The 15,036-nt window shown below is 37.1% G+C and overlaps 1 protein-coding gene across 1 annotated transcript; it reads left to right on the forward strand.

Moving 5' to 3' along the window:
• The first annotated feature begins 479 nt into the window (after positions 1 to 479).
• On the forward strand, positions 480 to 9,032 carry sh2d4bb (SH2 domain containing 4Bb). The gene is made up of 8 exons (XM_051124662.1): positions 480 to 935; positions 3,097 to 3,256; positions 3,461 to 3,614; positions 5,434 to 5,572; positions 5,671 to 5,980; positions 6,188 to 6,315; positions 8,412 to 8,632; positions 8,828 to 9,032. Exons 1-8 carry the CDS (start codon positions 773 to 775, stop codon positions 8,918 to 8,920), a joined length of 1,368 nt encoding a protein of 455 aa, XP_050980619.1. The 5' UTR covers positions 480 to 772; the 3' UTR covers positions 8,921 to 9,032.
• The last annotated feature ends 6,004 nt before the right edge of the window (positions 9,033 to 15,036 follow it).

Below are 15,036 nucleotides of genomic sequence, written 5' to 3' on the forward strand. Positions count from 1 at the left end.
GGTAGGGAGAAAGGTACAGGTCAGATAACATGTGCATACTCACCTACGCACACACACACTCAAATGTTCATCTCAAATGTTCATATTGCATCCATCATTACATACAAATTCTTCTTTAGTAATAGTATGTCTGTTACATAATTTGACAGCACTGAGTAATTGCTTGCATATTGTTCACATCAATCTGCCATTTGTAAGTGTAAGTAATTATTGTGACATACAGGTGTAGCCTAAAAGAAAATGATTTCTATACAAGTCGTTTAATCAAAAATCACATCCGTAGATATATTTAAACCTGCAAAGGAGCTAAAAAAAATGTTCGGGCTGTCACAAACAGGTAGCACTGTCAGACACACCTGGTCTGTAGGGTCACTGCAGGAGACAGATAGAGGGGGGGGAGAGGGTGAAATTAAACCCCATAAAGGATCTAAACGCAAGAACAAAACACCATTGCAGCATGTGAGTAGTAAAGAGAAAGACGCCATACCTGGGTCAAGATTAAAGGAAAGAGATGCAGTTGTGATCAACACTTGTTGAACAGAGAGGTATAAAAAAAGGGTGAAAGAAAGTAGAGGGCTCACAGTTGTTAAGCCACCCTCAAAAAGAGCTTCAGATCTGCTGTGCATTACAAAGGACACACCTTGGGCCTTCCTCAGCCAGTGAAGATTGATCCTGAGAGACTGACAGACAGACACTTAGGCTTGCAGTCTGCAGTGACTACAGACAAAGGTCAAAGGAGTCGAGAGAGACATATACCTGGCAGGCTGTCAGGATGATGCAGCAGATTCTTCAGGATATGTATATAGAGCCTGACCTGCTGGCTGAACTCAACGAAGAGCAGAAACAGATCCTCTTCTACAAGATTCGGGAGGAGCAGGTGCGCCGCTGGAACGAGAGGGAGAGAAGAGACCCAAGCCATGCTGTGAAAAAGAAGAGTGAGTCCAAGTTTCATTCCGTAGCTTTATTTGATAACATCTATATGAGTTATACAAATGAAACATGAATGTTTTAATAAACAGTGGATGCAAGACATATTTTGACATTTAAGGCATTCTTAAAAATGTGGGCATGACTTTGCATTAGATAAATAATCTACCAAACCAAGTGGCACTTATTAAAGAAAGATAACACACGCACACTTTTCAAAACAAACTTTAAACAAATCTTAGTCCTGAAAAAACTTTAGCACTATTTGGTTTTAGATACCATATATTTGGTCATATTTTGTCATTGGTAATGCTAAATTCTGATATTGATTCTGTACCAAAATAAGAGGGATCATACAAAATGCATGTTATTTTTTTAGTACTGACCTGAATAAGATATTTCACATAAAAGACGTTTGCATGTAGTCCACAAGAGAAAACAATAGTTGAATTTATTAAAATGACCATTTAAAAGTTTACATTAACGCTTGATTCTTAATACTGTGTTGTTACCTGAATGATCCACAGCTGTGTTTTTTGGTTTAGTGATAGTTGTTCATGAGTCGCTTGTTTGTCCTGAACAGTTAAACTGCCCGATGTTAAACTTAAACTTAAACTTTTAAACTTAAACTTTAAACGTTAAACTTTTGAACAGAATGGAGATGTGTACATTTTTCTTATTTCACCTAAATATCATATATTTTTCATTTAGTACTGCTCTTCAGAGGCTACAGAAGATAGTTACATGTTTCCCAGAAGGCACAATAATTTAAAATTCAAAACGTTTTCACCCCCCCGGCTCTTAACGTATTGTTTTTCCTTCTGGAGCATCAGTGAGCATTTGAACCTTCTGTAATAGTTGCATATCAGTCCCTCAGTTGTCCTCAGTGTGAAAAGATGGATCTCAAAATCATACAGTCATTGTTGGAAAAGGTTTAAATACACAAAAATGCTGAAAAACCAAAGAATTTGTGGGACATGAAGTATTTTTCTGAAGAACAGCAGGCAGTTTAACTGTTCAGGACAAACAACAGACTCACAACTATCACTAAACAAAAAAAATCACAGCTGTGGATCATTCAGGTAACAACACAGTATTAAAAATCAAGCAATTCTAAAAAACATTTGCGCTGTTTAATATTTTCCTGGGGACCATGATACTTTTTTTTTCAGTATTCTTTAATGATTAGAAAGTTCAAAAGGACAGCATTTATTTGAAACAGGAATATTTTGTTACTGTCATTTTAGACAAGTTTAATGCATCCTTGCTGAATAAAATTATTAATTTATTTTGATTATCATGAGAAATATTGTAAGGTATTTTAAAAGTTCATATTATTTTGCCCTTTGAAGTAGTTAAATCATTAAGAAATTTTTATTCTATGAAATAGAAAACAATTTCTTCATAGATTGTGTTGTGAGGTTAAAGTGTGTCATTTTGTTCCATTAGCATCAAATGAAAAATGCAAAAATAATGATTGCTTTAAAACAAGTTGGAAAACTTACCAAGTTTCCCTTGTTTTTGGCAAGCAGAACCAATGTTGCTGCATAGGGCTGGTTCATATGCTGAAAGAAAGTGTTGTGCTGAAGTTAAAGTGATAGTTCACCCAAATCACAAATTAAGATATTTTCGATGAAATTCAAGAGCTTTCTGACCCTGCATAGACAGCAACGCTTTGTTGTCTTTGCATTCTGAACATGAATGAAGGTCTTACGGGTTTGGAACGATATGAGGGTGAGTAATTAATGATAGAATTTTCATTTTCAGTTGAACTATCCCTTTAACACTTTTTGGGTAAATCAGTCTGCGAATCGTGTATTTCAAAAAGTACATCTACAACAATACACACTTCAACTTTAAAGCAGTTGTGCAAATGAGAGGAATTAGGTTTACATCATATTGCAAGCGCAATCTCACCGCATCAAAGGGTGTCACTGATTGCTTCTGTATGCTGACAGGTAATGTCCCCTTGTTTTCAAAAGTCTTACATTATCTTGTTCAGTTGTCATGTTCCCACAGCGTACAAAGGATCCCTGTAGGATAATCTCTTCTAGCTTTGTCGTGCCGTCTGTGTTATTTTGTCTTTATCTTATCTGAATACGGTCGGATGGGTCTGGAAAGTGGAGGAAAGATGTTTTTTCGTGTTTGCTATGTGTTGTCTCTTCCCAGGCGACCGCAGAGGCATTCAGTGGCTTCTAGGTTCCGATGGAGAGGTGTGGGTATGGGTAATGGGGGAGGCCCCAGGGGACAAGCCCTTTGAAGACATTGTGGAAGAACTGATGGAGGAGAGAGCAAGGAAGCAGGCCCAGCGAGAGGCACAGGAACTCCGGTGAGAGAACCATGGTACAGGGTCAAGGGACACGAGCAGTGGGACATTAGGGGTGGGTGAAGATTGACAGATGTGATTCAGCTAAAAATTGCAAGAGAGAGAGAGAGAGATAGAGGGCGTAGGGGGGATGGGGGACAGGGTAATAATGACAGAAGTACAGAGGGATGGAAAGTGCATCACTCAACCCCTGCTGAATTTCCTGAGGCGTGTGAAGGAGGCAGAGATTGAAAAGAAGTTTCGAGATGCCATGGCGAAGGAAAAGGCTCGCTTCGTGGCAGAAAAATGGAAGGAGGAGACAGATGACAGAAAGGCAGCCAAGCAGGAAGAAGAGGAAGATCGCATTAGAGAGGAACTGAAGGTGGGTTTGGCTGGAGTGTGTTCCTTTGAGTGTGTGACAGAAACACAGAATATTTTATGCATCTTTTGAAAGGGTGACTCAGTTCTAAACAAAACATCAAATACAGCGTCATGCCTCCTGTCCCCTCAGATACTGAAGCCAAGTGGATTTTAAAAGTACTCTTGTCCTCATTAAAAAGTTTTACCAATAAAGACATGAATAGGGCTTTTGTAAAATATGTTGAAAAATAATTCTGTACACTCACATTTCTAAAAAAAAAAAAAAAAAAAAAAACATTGCTTGAGGCTGAATCCAGTCATCCAGACATCTGCTTTAAAGGCCCATTCACACCAAGGACAATAACTATAAATATAACAATAAACATATAGTTATAAAAATCGTTTTCAGTATTAAAGAATAGAGGAGTCCACATAAGCTATAGCGAATAAGGCAAAGAGAAACGATATCGCTGAAATCACTTTCAGAATGATTTTTCCAGCTGATGAATGATAAAAACATTGACACCCAATCAGAATCAATCCTGCTGTAATGAACTTGAGAATTTAAAGTGACAGATGAGAATTCCAATATACACCACAACTAAAACAAATAAAAGAATATAGCTACAAGCAGCAATTACCAGGGTTTAAAGGAGAGCAACAATTTACAAATAATTTACTCAACCCCTTGTCATCCAAGATGTTCATGTCTTTCTTTCTTCAGTCGTAAAGAAATTATGTTTTTTGAGGAAAACATTTCAGCATTTTTCTCCATATAATGGACTGATATGGTGCCCCGATTTTGAACTTCCAAAAAGGCGGCCCTTTTGAAGGTCTTGGTTCCCTTTGCAACGGAAAGTCTAAAGATCTTTTTTTTTTTTTCCGATTATTATTGATATTCATTCTCAAGAGAATCTTCCTGCACTGGTTAGGTTTCGATCTGGCAAAAACCTAGGACTAGTTTGCAAAAGGAGGTTTTAAAAAAGGATTCCAAGGACAATTGAGCCTGCAACGAACGGTTAAAGAATAAGCAATTTCATACTTTTGATCACTGGAGCGCTCCCGTCAGGCCGATTGGGGTGAGCCTTGGTGACGTTGTAGTGGGAGTACAACCATCCCTTAAAGTTTTAAGTGTCTACAACTTACGGTTTGGTCTGCATGATCAGTTTTACCTGGAGACTGCTGATCCTTTGCCATTCTAATAGTTACTATTCAACTATTTCAACAGTACAACAGTTTCAACTGCGCTTGTGAAACCCTAATAAAAAAAGCATAAACAATTTAACAATTTAACTTAATTTCATCTAGTTGCCGAACAATAATCATTTTGGTTCAGTTCAACTTGATGTACTAAAATTACATATTTTTAAAAAAGGAAAAAAATGCTGCTTATTGTAACTACCTTTAAAGCACCCTTTATAATAAACATATAACCCCTTAAAAAAATAGCATAACAATTAGTGGTTCAATTATGACAAAAGTTCCAATAGTGAAGGGTCCTTGCATTTATTTCTCAACCAGGCCTTTAATCATGGTCTCATAATAGAGACCGAGGTTAATTAGGCTTAATTACTATGTGTTCCATGTTCTGAGAATGAATTATTTAAAAGTTGGCAACCTCTCAGAATGTAGATAGTGATCTCTGAGACACAAGGCCGACATTTGTACGCCTGATCTATAATAGAGTTGAAAGCACTGATGTTTGGGTTAATGACACTGTCCACCAAATTAATCATTTATATTCGAAGCTTAATGACACTGAAAATTAGAAAACTGAAGCCGGAGTGAAACTTCTGTGCCTTTGTGTTAGCTAGGACTGATTCTTTCTCCTTTTCTCACAGAAATGTGAGGAGGAAGAGCGACAGAGAGGCGAGGAAGAAATCCGCCAAACGGAGGAGAGGAGAGCAAAGGAGTTGTACATCTCTCTGAAGCAGGAGGAAAAGAGGAGCGAGAGAGATGACAAAGAATGGCAGGAACAATGTGAGAGAACAAACGGAATGGGGAAGGAAAATGGGTAGTTTGGCTGCTCTAATACAAAGTAGCTTATTTCTATTCAAATTCCTCTCCGCTTCCCACAGTGCGACGCTCCAAAGCGGCAGATGAGGAGATGAAGTGCAAGGCGCGACGGGCTAGAGATGAATACAAGCGGCAGTCTCTGCGGGCTATCGAGAAGGGTCTGGTGGCTGGACTCAGCGGCCTGTTCCATAAGACACATCTGAACGGATCCGGTCACAACCGACGGCACGGCGCGGTCATTGAACATCCGACCCCAACAGCTGAGGCCAGCCATTCACCTGCAGCTAGTTCTGGTCAGCTTACCTCAGGCCATTACAGGCGCAGACAACATCGACGCTACAGCAGTCCAGTCACACAGTCACTCACAGAATGGTAAAATCAATAATCAAATCAATAATAAATTACCTCGACCGTATCCCAATTATTTTTTTGCGAATACGATATTGTTTTTATGGAACAAGAAGTTAATATAGAGCAAATTACATTTCAGACAAAACATACCGCTCACATCCTCTGGTCTGTAATGGCAGAAACAAACATTGAAACATTTGCAATAGAATGTCTCCTATTGCCTTTCAGCCCAGTCTGGATTCGTCCACCCAGGCCAAACTCTCGTGAATCCATTATCCGCTGGTTTAAAGAGGAGCAGAGACCGAGACGAGCAGGATATGAGCGAAGTAGCAACACCGTAGCACCTTGGTTTCACGGTAAAGACAGCTAAAATGTACCTAAGGCCCTTTCACAGCCCAAATCAGGGCTTTAATATAAGCGTCATGCTTTGACCCTTTGACCTCCACACAAGATGTAGGTAGTGTCATGGGATGGTGATTTCATGAAATTTCAAACTAACATAAATTATTTAATATTTAAATATTTATAATATCTATGAATATTTATGAATATTTATCAATTTATAATATCAAAACATTTCATTTTTTTCTGCTTTACTGTATTTTTAATCTAATAAACACAGCCTTGGTGAGCATTAGAGACTTAAAAAAAAATAAAAAAGAAAAGTTTTTTGAGCATTAGAGACATTTTTAAAAATAAATAAAATATATCAAAACAGAAAACAGTTTTATTTTGTAATAATATTTTACAATATTAGTGTTTTACTGTATTTTAGTCAAGTAAATGCAGCATTGCTGAGCATCAGAGACTTCTAAAAAAAAAAAAAATTACATATATTAAAATAGAAAACAGGTTTTTTATATGTAATAATATTTCAGAAATATTACTGTTTTACTGTATATTCATTACACGTAGCCTTGGTGAGAATTAGAGACTTTAAAAAGTTAAAATATGTTAAAATAGAAAACAGTTTTTTTATTTGTAATAATATTTCACAATATTAGTTTTACTGTATTTTAGTCAAGTAAACACAGCCTTGGAGAGCATTAGAGACTTATAAAAAAACCCTTTAAAAATAAATAAAATATATTAAAACGGAAAAGTTTTCTTTTTATTTGTAATAATATTTCTCAATATCACTGTTTTACTGTATTTTTAATCAAATAAATGTAGCCTTGGTGCGCATTAGGGATTTTTTTAATTTATTTATATATTGTATATAAAAAAGAAAACTTATTTTTTTACTGTATTTTTAATCAAATAAATGCAGCCTTGGTTAGCATCAGATACTTCTTTAAAATAAATAAAAATATGAAAATATTAAAAGCCGTTTTTATATGTAATAATATTTTAAAATATTAATAATAACAATAATAAATATTGTTTTACTGTATTTTTAATCATTACACACAGCCTTGGTTAAGATTAGAGACTTAAAAATGTTAAAATATGTTAAAATAGAAAACAGTTTTTTTATTTGTAATGGTATTTCACAGTATTACTGTTTTACTGTATTTAAAAAAAAAAAAATCAGTGGTGGTGAGCATTAGAGACTTTAAAATATGTATATACTATATAATCAAAATAAAAACCTTTTTTTTATTTGTAATAATGTTTCACAATATTACCATTTTACTGTAGTTTTAATGAAGTAAATGCAGCCTTGGTGAGCATTAGAGACTTAAAAAACAATTTAAAAAAATATATGTATTTTTTTATTTGTAAAAATATTTCAGAATATTACTGTTTTACTGTATTTTTAGTCAAAAAAAAACAAACACAGCCTTGGCTAGCATTAGAGACTTGCCAAGCATAGGTGGAAAGCAAAAAAAGCTTGCAAAGATAGACACAACATGTCCGTTACCCATTGACTTCACTTCAAAAGGTCAGTGGCAAGCGGGGTCAGTTGAAGTTGGAGTTGAAATTGTTTAAACTTCAAGTAACACACTATAACGCTTGACCGGCACTAGGGTACCGCTGACGCTGCACTCCAAAGAGTTCAATGCACTGGGGCGCTGTTGAAAGGAGTCACAGTTTAGACTCAGAAGTCACAGTTAAGTTTGACCGAGTGGCAGTTTAGTGGTTGCAACTAATGAAAGACATCGATTAAATCAAGAAAATAATACTGATAGAGACAGAGAGAGGAAAAGAAAAGCAGACAGAAAAAAACTCAATAATTCACCACTTGTGCTAGGATGATTGGAGCCACAGCGTGTGGCCTCTGATTGGACAATGATAAGATTAACGACCATCTGAGTGACGCTATTCGACCAGAAAACACGAGAGCGCTGCCAGCGTCACTCTAAGATCAGAGCACAACACCTGCACTTCCAGCTGCACTCTCACTCAATCTCTCACCATATCTGCCTCTTCCTGTCTGTCACTCTCCCTCGTCCTGTCTCCGGGACTCCATCTGTCTTTCTCACTGTCACCCGTTCTCCTGCCTCTGCAGGAATAATATCAAGGCAGGAGTCAGAGATTTTGCTGACGAATGCGGCAGAGGGCTGTTTCCTGGTCAGAGTGAGTGAACGGATCTGGGGCTACACGCTGTCCTACCGCACCACCTCTGGCTTTAAGCACTTCCTCATCGACGCATCGGGTGATTACTACAGCTTCCTAGGTGTAGACCAGAACCGTCACGCCACCTTAGCTGACCTCATCGATTTCCATAAGGTAAGCTGGAGCTTCTTCTGTCTAGCGAATAGTACTGTTGTAGCGTGACTGACAAACACTGCAGACCCCATGGGGCATGAGGAACATAGATGTGGCGAGCACACCTGTCCTTCCATCTGTGCATTTGATGCAGAGCATTTATAATGCTTCTTGTCCCAGGACTGATGTTGGTTTTGCTGGCTGCTTTTCCTGCAGGAGGAAGTGATCACCACGTCTGGAGGAGAACTACTCCAGGACCCCTGCAGGACGAGAAGCTCCACAGCTGACTATGGAGGGCTTTTTCTGTGATGGTTTCCCTTGCTGTGAATCTCAATTTGGCTACCATATTATCTTGCCTTCACATCCTTTCAACAGCAAAGCACAGCTTTTATTTGTAGTCTGCCAAGCTTTTTCTGTCAAATGTAAATAAACCCTTTTTATTTGCGTTCATTTGCCTATTCAGTTTAAATGTGGGTGATAGAAAAGGTGCAGTCACATTAGACTTTAAGCATGCAGAACTAAATTAGACTAATGGAAGAATACAAGCAAAAAGATATGATGTGACACTATGACACCACTTATGATGTAATTAGGGGTTCAGCCGTGAAACGCTGAAAACCTATTGTAATTGTTAGAATGGCCAAGGTAAATGTAAAACTGACCATGAGGGCCAAACCGTAAATCATAGAGCCTTGAAACTTGGAGGGATGGTAGTACTCACACCACCTACAACGTCACCAAGGCTCACCCCAATCGGCCTGATGGGGGCGCTACAGCGATCAAAAGTACGAAATTCCTCACAACTGCTACACCGTTAGTCGCAGACTCAAGTGTTTTAAGGTGCGTTCACGCCATATCGGAATTCCCGTAATTACGAGATTCCAACTTGTAAAAAGCATTCACGTCCTCGTAGAACTCTTAATTACAACTTGTGAACGGCAAGTCTTCTGAGAGCTACGACTTGTACCACATGACCAATGTAGGATCTGTTTGGGCGTTGATAATGCTGCCATAGAAAAGCATAATTCCGAGTCGGAGAGGACGTAAACCGCTCTGAGCAGCACATATTGTCATCTCGAAATTACGGTAATTATGATATGGCATGAACGCAGCACTATGTCGTCGGAATCCCTGGCTCATGCCAGACAAAACACACGCCTCAGATTTGATTGAGAGCCTAGCAAACATTTCTGGAATTTTGGATCTTTTGCGAACTAGTCTTAGGTTTTTCGTCCAATCAGAACCAAACCAGTGCAGAAAGATTCTCTGGAGAGCGAATATCAATAATTATCAAAACATGTTGAACTTTCGACTTACCATCACAAATGGGACGCCAGAACATTTGAAAGGGGCAGGGCCACTTTTAGTAAAATGCCTTTAAATGAGATATCTTTGCCAAACTCAGAACACTTATGTCAGAACTCAATCTGAGGTCACAGGAAATAAGAGGGGGAAAAAAACTTAAAATGGCTAAAAATAAAAATGGCTATAACTACGCAACCATTTGTCCCATCAACATGAAAATCACTGTGCACGGTTGTGGTCCAACTTATAGACACGTGTCTATAAGGACATTTTCGTATCTTAAAAAACATGGCCGCCATTGTCCGATGACATTTGAGCACCTATTAGACAAGGTTAACAGAGGCAACTCAGAGCGAAACTCAGTGGGCCTGTTTGACTCATGGCCCCAAAAGACTGTGAGAACTTTGAAAGCACTACGTGAAGTCTAGACTAGTGCCCGTACGTAATAACAGTGCGTTCTTTCACTGCATGATTCAGTCCATTAAAAAATTATCACAAATTCTGGGGCCTGGGAACAGAAATCATTTAGAATTCAGAATTCATATAGTTAATCAATATCACACGAAGCATACCATTTTTGATTGCAAATGTGATATTGATTTTTACAACAGTTCAAGAGACAAGAATTAAGATACTTATGTTTTAGACACCATATTGCCTGTTTCTGCTCTATATCGCCAACAAAAATCATTTCAAACACAGCCACAGCACTGTTTTGTGTCTCTGAGCAACATGACAGTGTTTCGTTACTGAATGATTCAACCGTTTAAAAGATTCAGTTAAGTTGCAATGACTCACTTATTAACTGTGACTTGCTGCCACCTACTGGTGGTTTTAATTCCACATTTAAAGTGTCTTTTTATTTAAATAATTTCAAATATCAGTATTCAGCATTTAAAATTAAAATAAAAAAAATATTTGTGCATTTGTAACTGCAGGTTAAATGCATTCATGACCTGCATTAAACAGTGTGTAAATACATCTAAATGCCACTTCAGATGCAGCTTCTGTATTTCGTCTGCATTGCAAAGACTAATTTTGTTGACACTGATTTAATTTGCTTGGCAACAGTCATATGTAAGAATTTGACTCAAAAGATAATGCACACTTTCAGAAAAAATGTTTTTTTAAAGGTTAAAATGCCCATAAAAGGTAAAAATCAATTTAAACTTATTGGAAAAAGATTAATTTCTATCAGTGTTCCAAAAAAAAAGGAATAAGGAATATCAAAAGGAATATAAGGAATACCAAAAAAAAACTTAGGAGTCAGCTGTCCATGATAGTTCTTAAGATACCAGCACAATAACACACTCAGCAAAATACTGTCTAATTATAATTATCGATAAAATCCCAGACATGATTTTTTTGTCAACATCGCACACCCCTAACTGGGAGGCGGTTTTGCATTTTTCAAGGGTGTAAACGATTGTGGATTGCACATTTTTTGGACATAAGATATTTGAATCATATGATAGAATTCCTCAGTCCAGACAACTTTCCCTCTAGAACCACTGCTGTCAATCAAAACGTTTGTTAACTCATTTCCCGCAAAACATGGAATTTTCAATTATTCATGAGACAGCGCTTCCAGGCCAAACACAGAATTTTCCAGGTTTCTGCGTTCTTGCTATTACACATCCCCTGAATGAGTCTAGAATGTGCCGATCAAAAACAAAAATTAGGAAGATGCAGAAATGAGCAATCTCATATGTAAGCATATGCACATGAAAAATGATGATCATCAACAATAAACAGCATATAAATGAAAACTGTACAACGTTACAGAGTAAAATGGAAGGGAAGTGATAAAGGACTGTGCAAGCTTTGGGAGTGCAGATGGAAGCCATCCACTACATTTTTGCTTTGATATTAGTACTGAATATGATCCAGATGTAGTATTTGGTAAAAATGCTGGTGGGGAAAGAGTTAAATGATTGAAAAAAAAAAAAAAAAAAAAAAAAAAAAAAAAAAGGCGAACTAGTCCTAGGTTTTCTACTTAATCTGGGAAAAAAAAACATTGCAGTACAATTCTCTGGATTTTCTAGGCCAATAATTATCAAAAAATGTTGAAATTTACCCTTCGGGAAGCTATAAGGGGGTCGTTTAGAAAAGAGGTCTGTCCAAATATACCCAAAAGCCTATAAAGCCTAAACGAAAACTCAAAACTTCACAAAACATGGTGAACACATGCAACAGATGATTCTAAACAAGAATGCAAAGTTTTCAGGAGATCGGACCACTGCTCGCACTACAACAGTCATAAACATAAAAAAAAAAAAAAAAAAAAACATATTTCTATGGCAAAATGCTTTTTTTTTTTCCAATCATTGCTTTAGGTGGTTACAGGCTTGCTAAACAATATATAATGTCTTTTTCCATATTTGCTTAAATACATTAAAGCACTTAAACCCTGGTAATCTCTGCTTGCAGCTCTATTTATTTTTGTTTTCTTTGCCCTCAAACAGTATTCTCACAGCTTCATAATATGACAGTTGAACCACTGATGTCACATGGACTATTACGATGTCCTTACTACCTTTCTGGGCCCTTAATGCTGTACACTGTAAAAGCAAAAAAACAATTTGTTGAGTCAACTTAAAATGATTTGTTACACTGCTGCCTTAAAATTTTAAGTTCAGTCAACTCAAATAAGTTTAGTCAACAACTTGGTGACAACTTAGATGTTTGAGTTGACTTTGAATTTTTGGTTTGTTCTTCCGAAGATGAATGAATGACTTACGGATTTGGAACAACTTGAGGAGCAATTAATGACAGAATTAGCATTCTTAGGTGAACTATCCCTTTTAGCAAAGTTTTTTTTCAGGTAGGCAGGTCTTCTACCGGTCACAAATATAAGTTTACTGAATGGAAACATTGGTATGCAACTAAACATTGGTATAAAACTTCTGTGAATATGCAATGTAGTGTGAGCAGCTCACCCCTGTAATGTTTCAAACGCTAGTCTTTCTGCCAATTTTCCAGCCTACACAAGTGTCCCTCTATGATTCTGCATGTCCGACCAACAGTTACCTCTCTGACTTCCCGCACAATCACACAGAGGCATAAAGGAGGATTGGGTTTCTGTGAAGTGCATGGCTGACCTTGCTAATCTGCACATTGTTCAAGAGGAAGGAGCTATTTCAGCTAGCAGCTCCGACAAAGACATGACAAACAGCGTACAGTTGAGTAGAGGTGCAGGGTGACAGACACAGAAACTGTGATGAAAGACGATGGAAAATAACATAGGAAAGGACGTTTCAGTTTACCCATATATTTCCAGCCAAGCTGGTATTTTTCAGCGATTGATAAGACTGTTGTGTGTTTATGTGTGTATCTTGGTGGGGAATGGAAAATGAGATGCTTATTGATATACCAGACTACCAACGACAGTCAGAAAAAAGTAACAAAGCCATTAACCTGGACACAACAGGTTCCTGTCAAATGCCAGGCAATGTAACATGATGCCGGCATGCATTTAACTGACCCAATGATCTTCACAGCACCTGCTTTAACCAAACATATCCAAGTATAATAAAAAATTATGTTCCTATTCAAATTCAACATGATAATATAAGGAAAAATACAATAAAAAAAATTCTGGCATTACTTAAAAAAAAAAAAAAAAGCACAAAACATAGCTGTTGCTACTACGGCCACATTGATTTGGAAAAAAAACACCTATTTGTTTTCTTCCAGCATGATTTAAAGATCATCTGAGCCCAGTTTCTTGCAGTAGCAGCAAAATACCTGATAACTAGGTGATGCTGTCCTCAAATTGCTCAGGTACCCTTACAATGTCAATGAAGCTTGACTTTGATTAGGTACACTTAAAAGACAGCAGTTTGCAATAAAACTCAAAATGATGGGGAGACAAAATGAGCGACCTTGGGAAAAAACGGTATATCTAGACTCAACAAAAGAAGAGCGATAAAAAGAGATTTAGACTTAAGCTGTTAGAGCTTGATTGGACTGTAGAGTTTTTAGACCCACTACAATAAGCGTGGCTTCAACAGTTTGGGTTACCATACAATCACAGCCAGAAACAATGGAAAAACAACCACCAATAGCCCCTAATAACACAAAATGACCCTTTAGTTTACTGAAATCAACCAAGGTATCTGAATACAAAGCGATGTTTACAAGGTTTGTAAAAAGAGGAACCAATGATTGAATTTACCAGAGTGCGTGACCCTGGACCACAAAACCGTAGTAGCAAAATTATTGTTTCTTTTCTTTCTTTTACGCCAAAAATCATTAGGATATTAAGTAAAAATCATGTTCCATGAAGATAGTTTGTAAATTTCCTACCGTAAATATATTAAAACTTAATTTTTAATTAGTAATATGCATTGCTAAGAACGTGGGCAACTTTAAAGGCAATTTCTCAATATTTACATTTGTTTTTGCATCTCAGATTCAAATAGTTTTGATTTTCAAACAGTTGTATCTCAGACAAATATTGTCCTATCCTAACAAACGATACATCAGTGAAAAGCCTATTTACTCTGCTTTCAGATGTATAAATCTCAATTTCATAAAATTGACCCTTATGACTGGTTTTGTGGTCCTAAGTCACTTATTTCTTTTTTTATTTTTAGCTGGTCATTTTAGTAAATAAGCTCTAAAGTGACTGAAACCCTACAACAGCAGGTTGACCAGATAAAGGCCATAAGGATGATCTTTTCAGCCACTGCAAGAGAAATTGATCATCTGTGATTTCTTGAATATTGCAGGTTTACAATGACACTTACTCATTCAAGTCCCCCAAAAAGGCTGGTCGTACATGTAAGACTAATGCGTGAAAAGTCAGGATAATGCAGAAATTCTCAGTGGGGAACGGGTTCAACAGTGCAGCTGGAATTGCTTGCCATGCCATTGCTTGTCTCGGCATGTTTAACGGAAGTCAGACTGAAAGTGCACTCTGCAGTAACCAAGACTTTTGAATTTTTTTTTAAATTTTAACGTATTTTGTCTTCTGGGAAACATGTAACTATCTTCTGTAGCCTCTGAAGCGCAGTACGAATTAATAAAAAAAATATGATATTTAGGCAAAATAAGAAATGTGTACACATCTCCATTCTGTTCAAAAGTTTTCACCCTGGGTCTTAATGCATTGCTTT

The sequence above is a fragment of the Labeo rohita genome, chromosome 12 (assembly GCF_022985175.1).
Source record: "Labeo rohita strain BAU-BD-2019 chromosome 12, IGBB_LRoh.1.0, whole genome shotgun sequence".
Taxonomy (NCBI): Eukaryota; Metazoa; Chordata; class Actinopteri; order Cypriniformes; family Cyprinidae; genus Labeo; species Labeo rohita.

Coding starts and splice junctions, on each gene's coding strand:
- sh2d4bb (XM_051124662.1), top strand. CDS start 773: ATGATGCAGCAGATTCTTCAGGATATGTATATAGAGCCTGACCTGCTG. Junction 5,573..5,670: donor CAAAGAATGGCAGGAACAAT/GTGAGAGAACAA, acceptor CGCTTCCCACAG/TGCGACGCTCCAAAGCGGCA. Junction 8,633..8,827: donor ACCTCATCGATTTCCATAAG/GTAAGCTGGAGC, acceptor CTTTTCCTGCAG/GAGGAAGTGATCACCACGTC.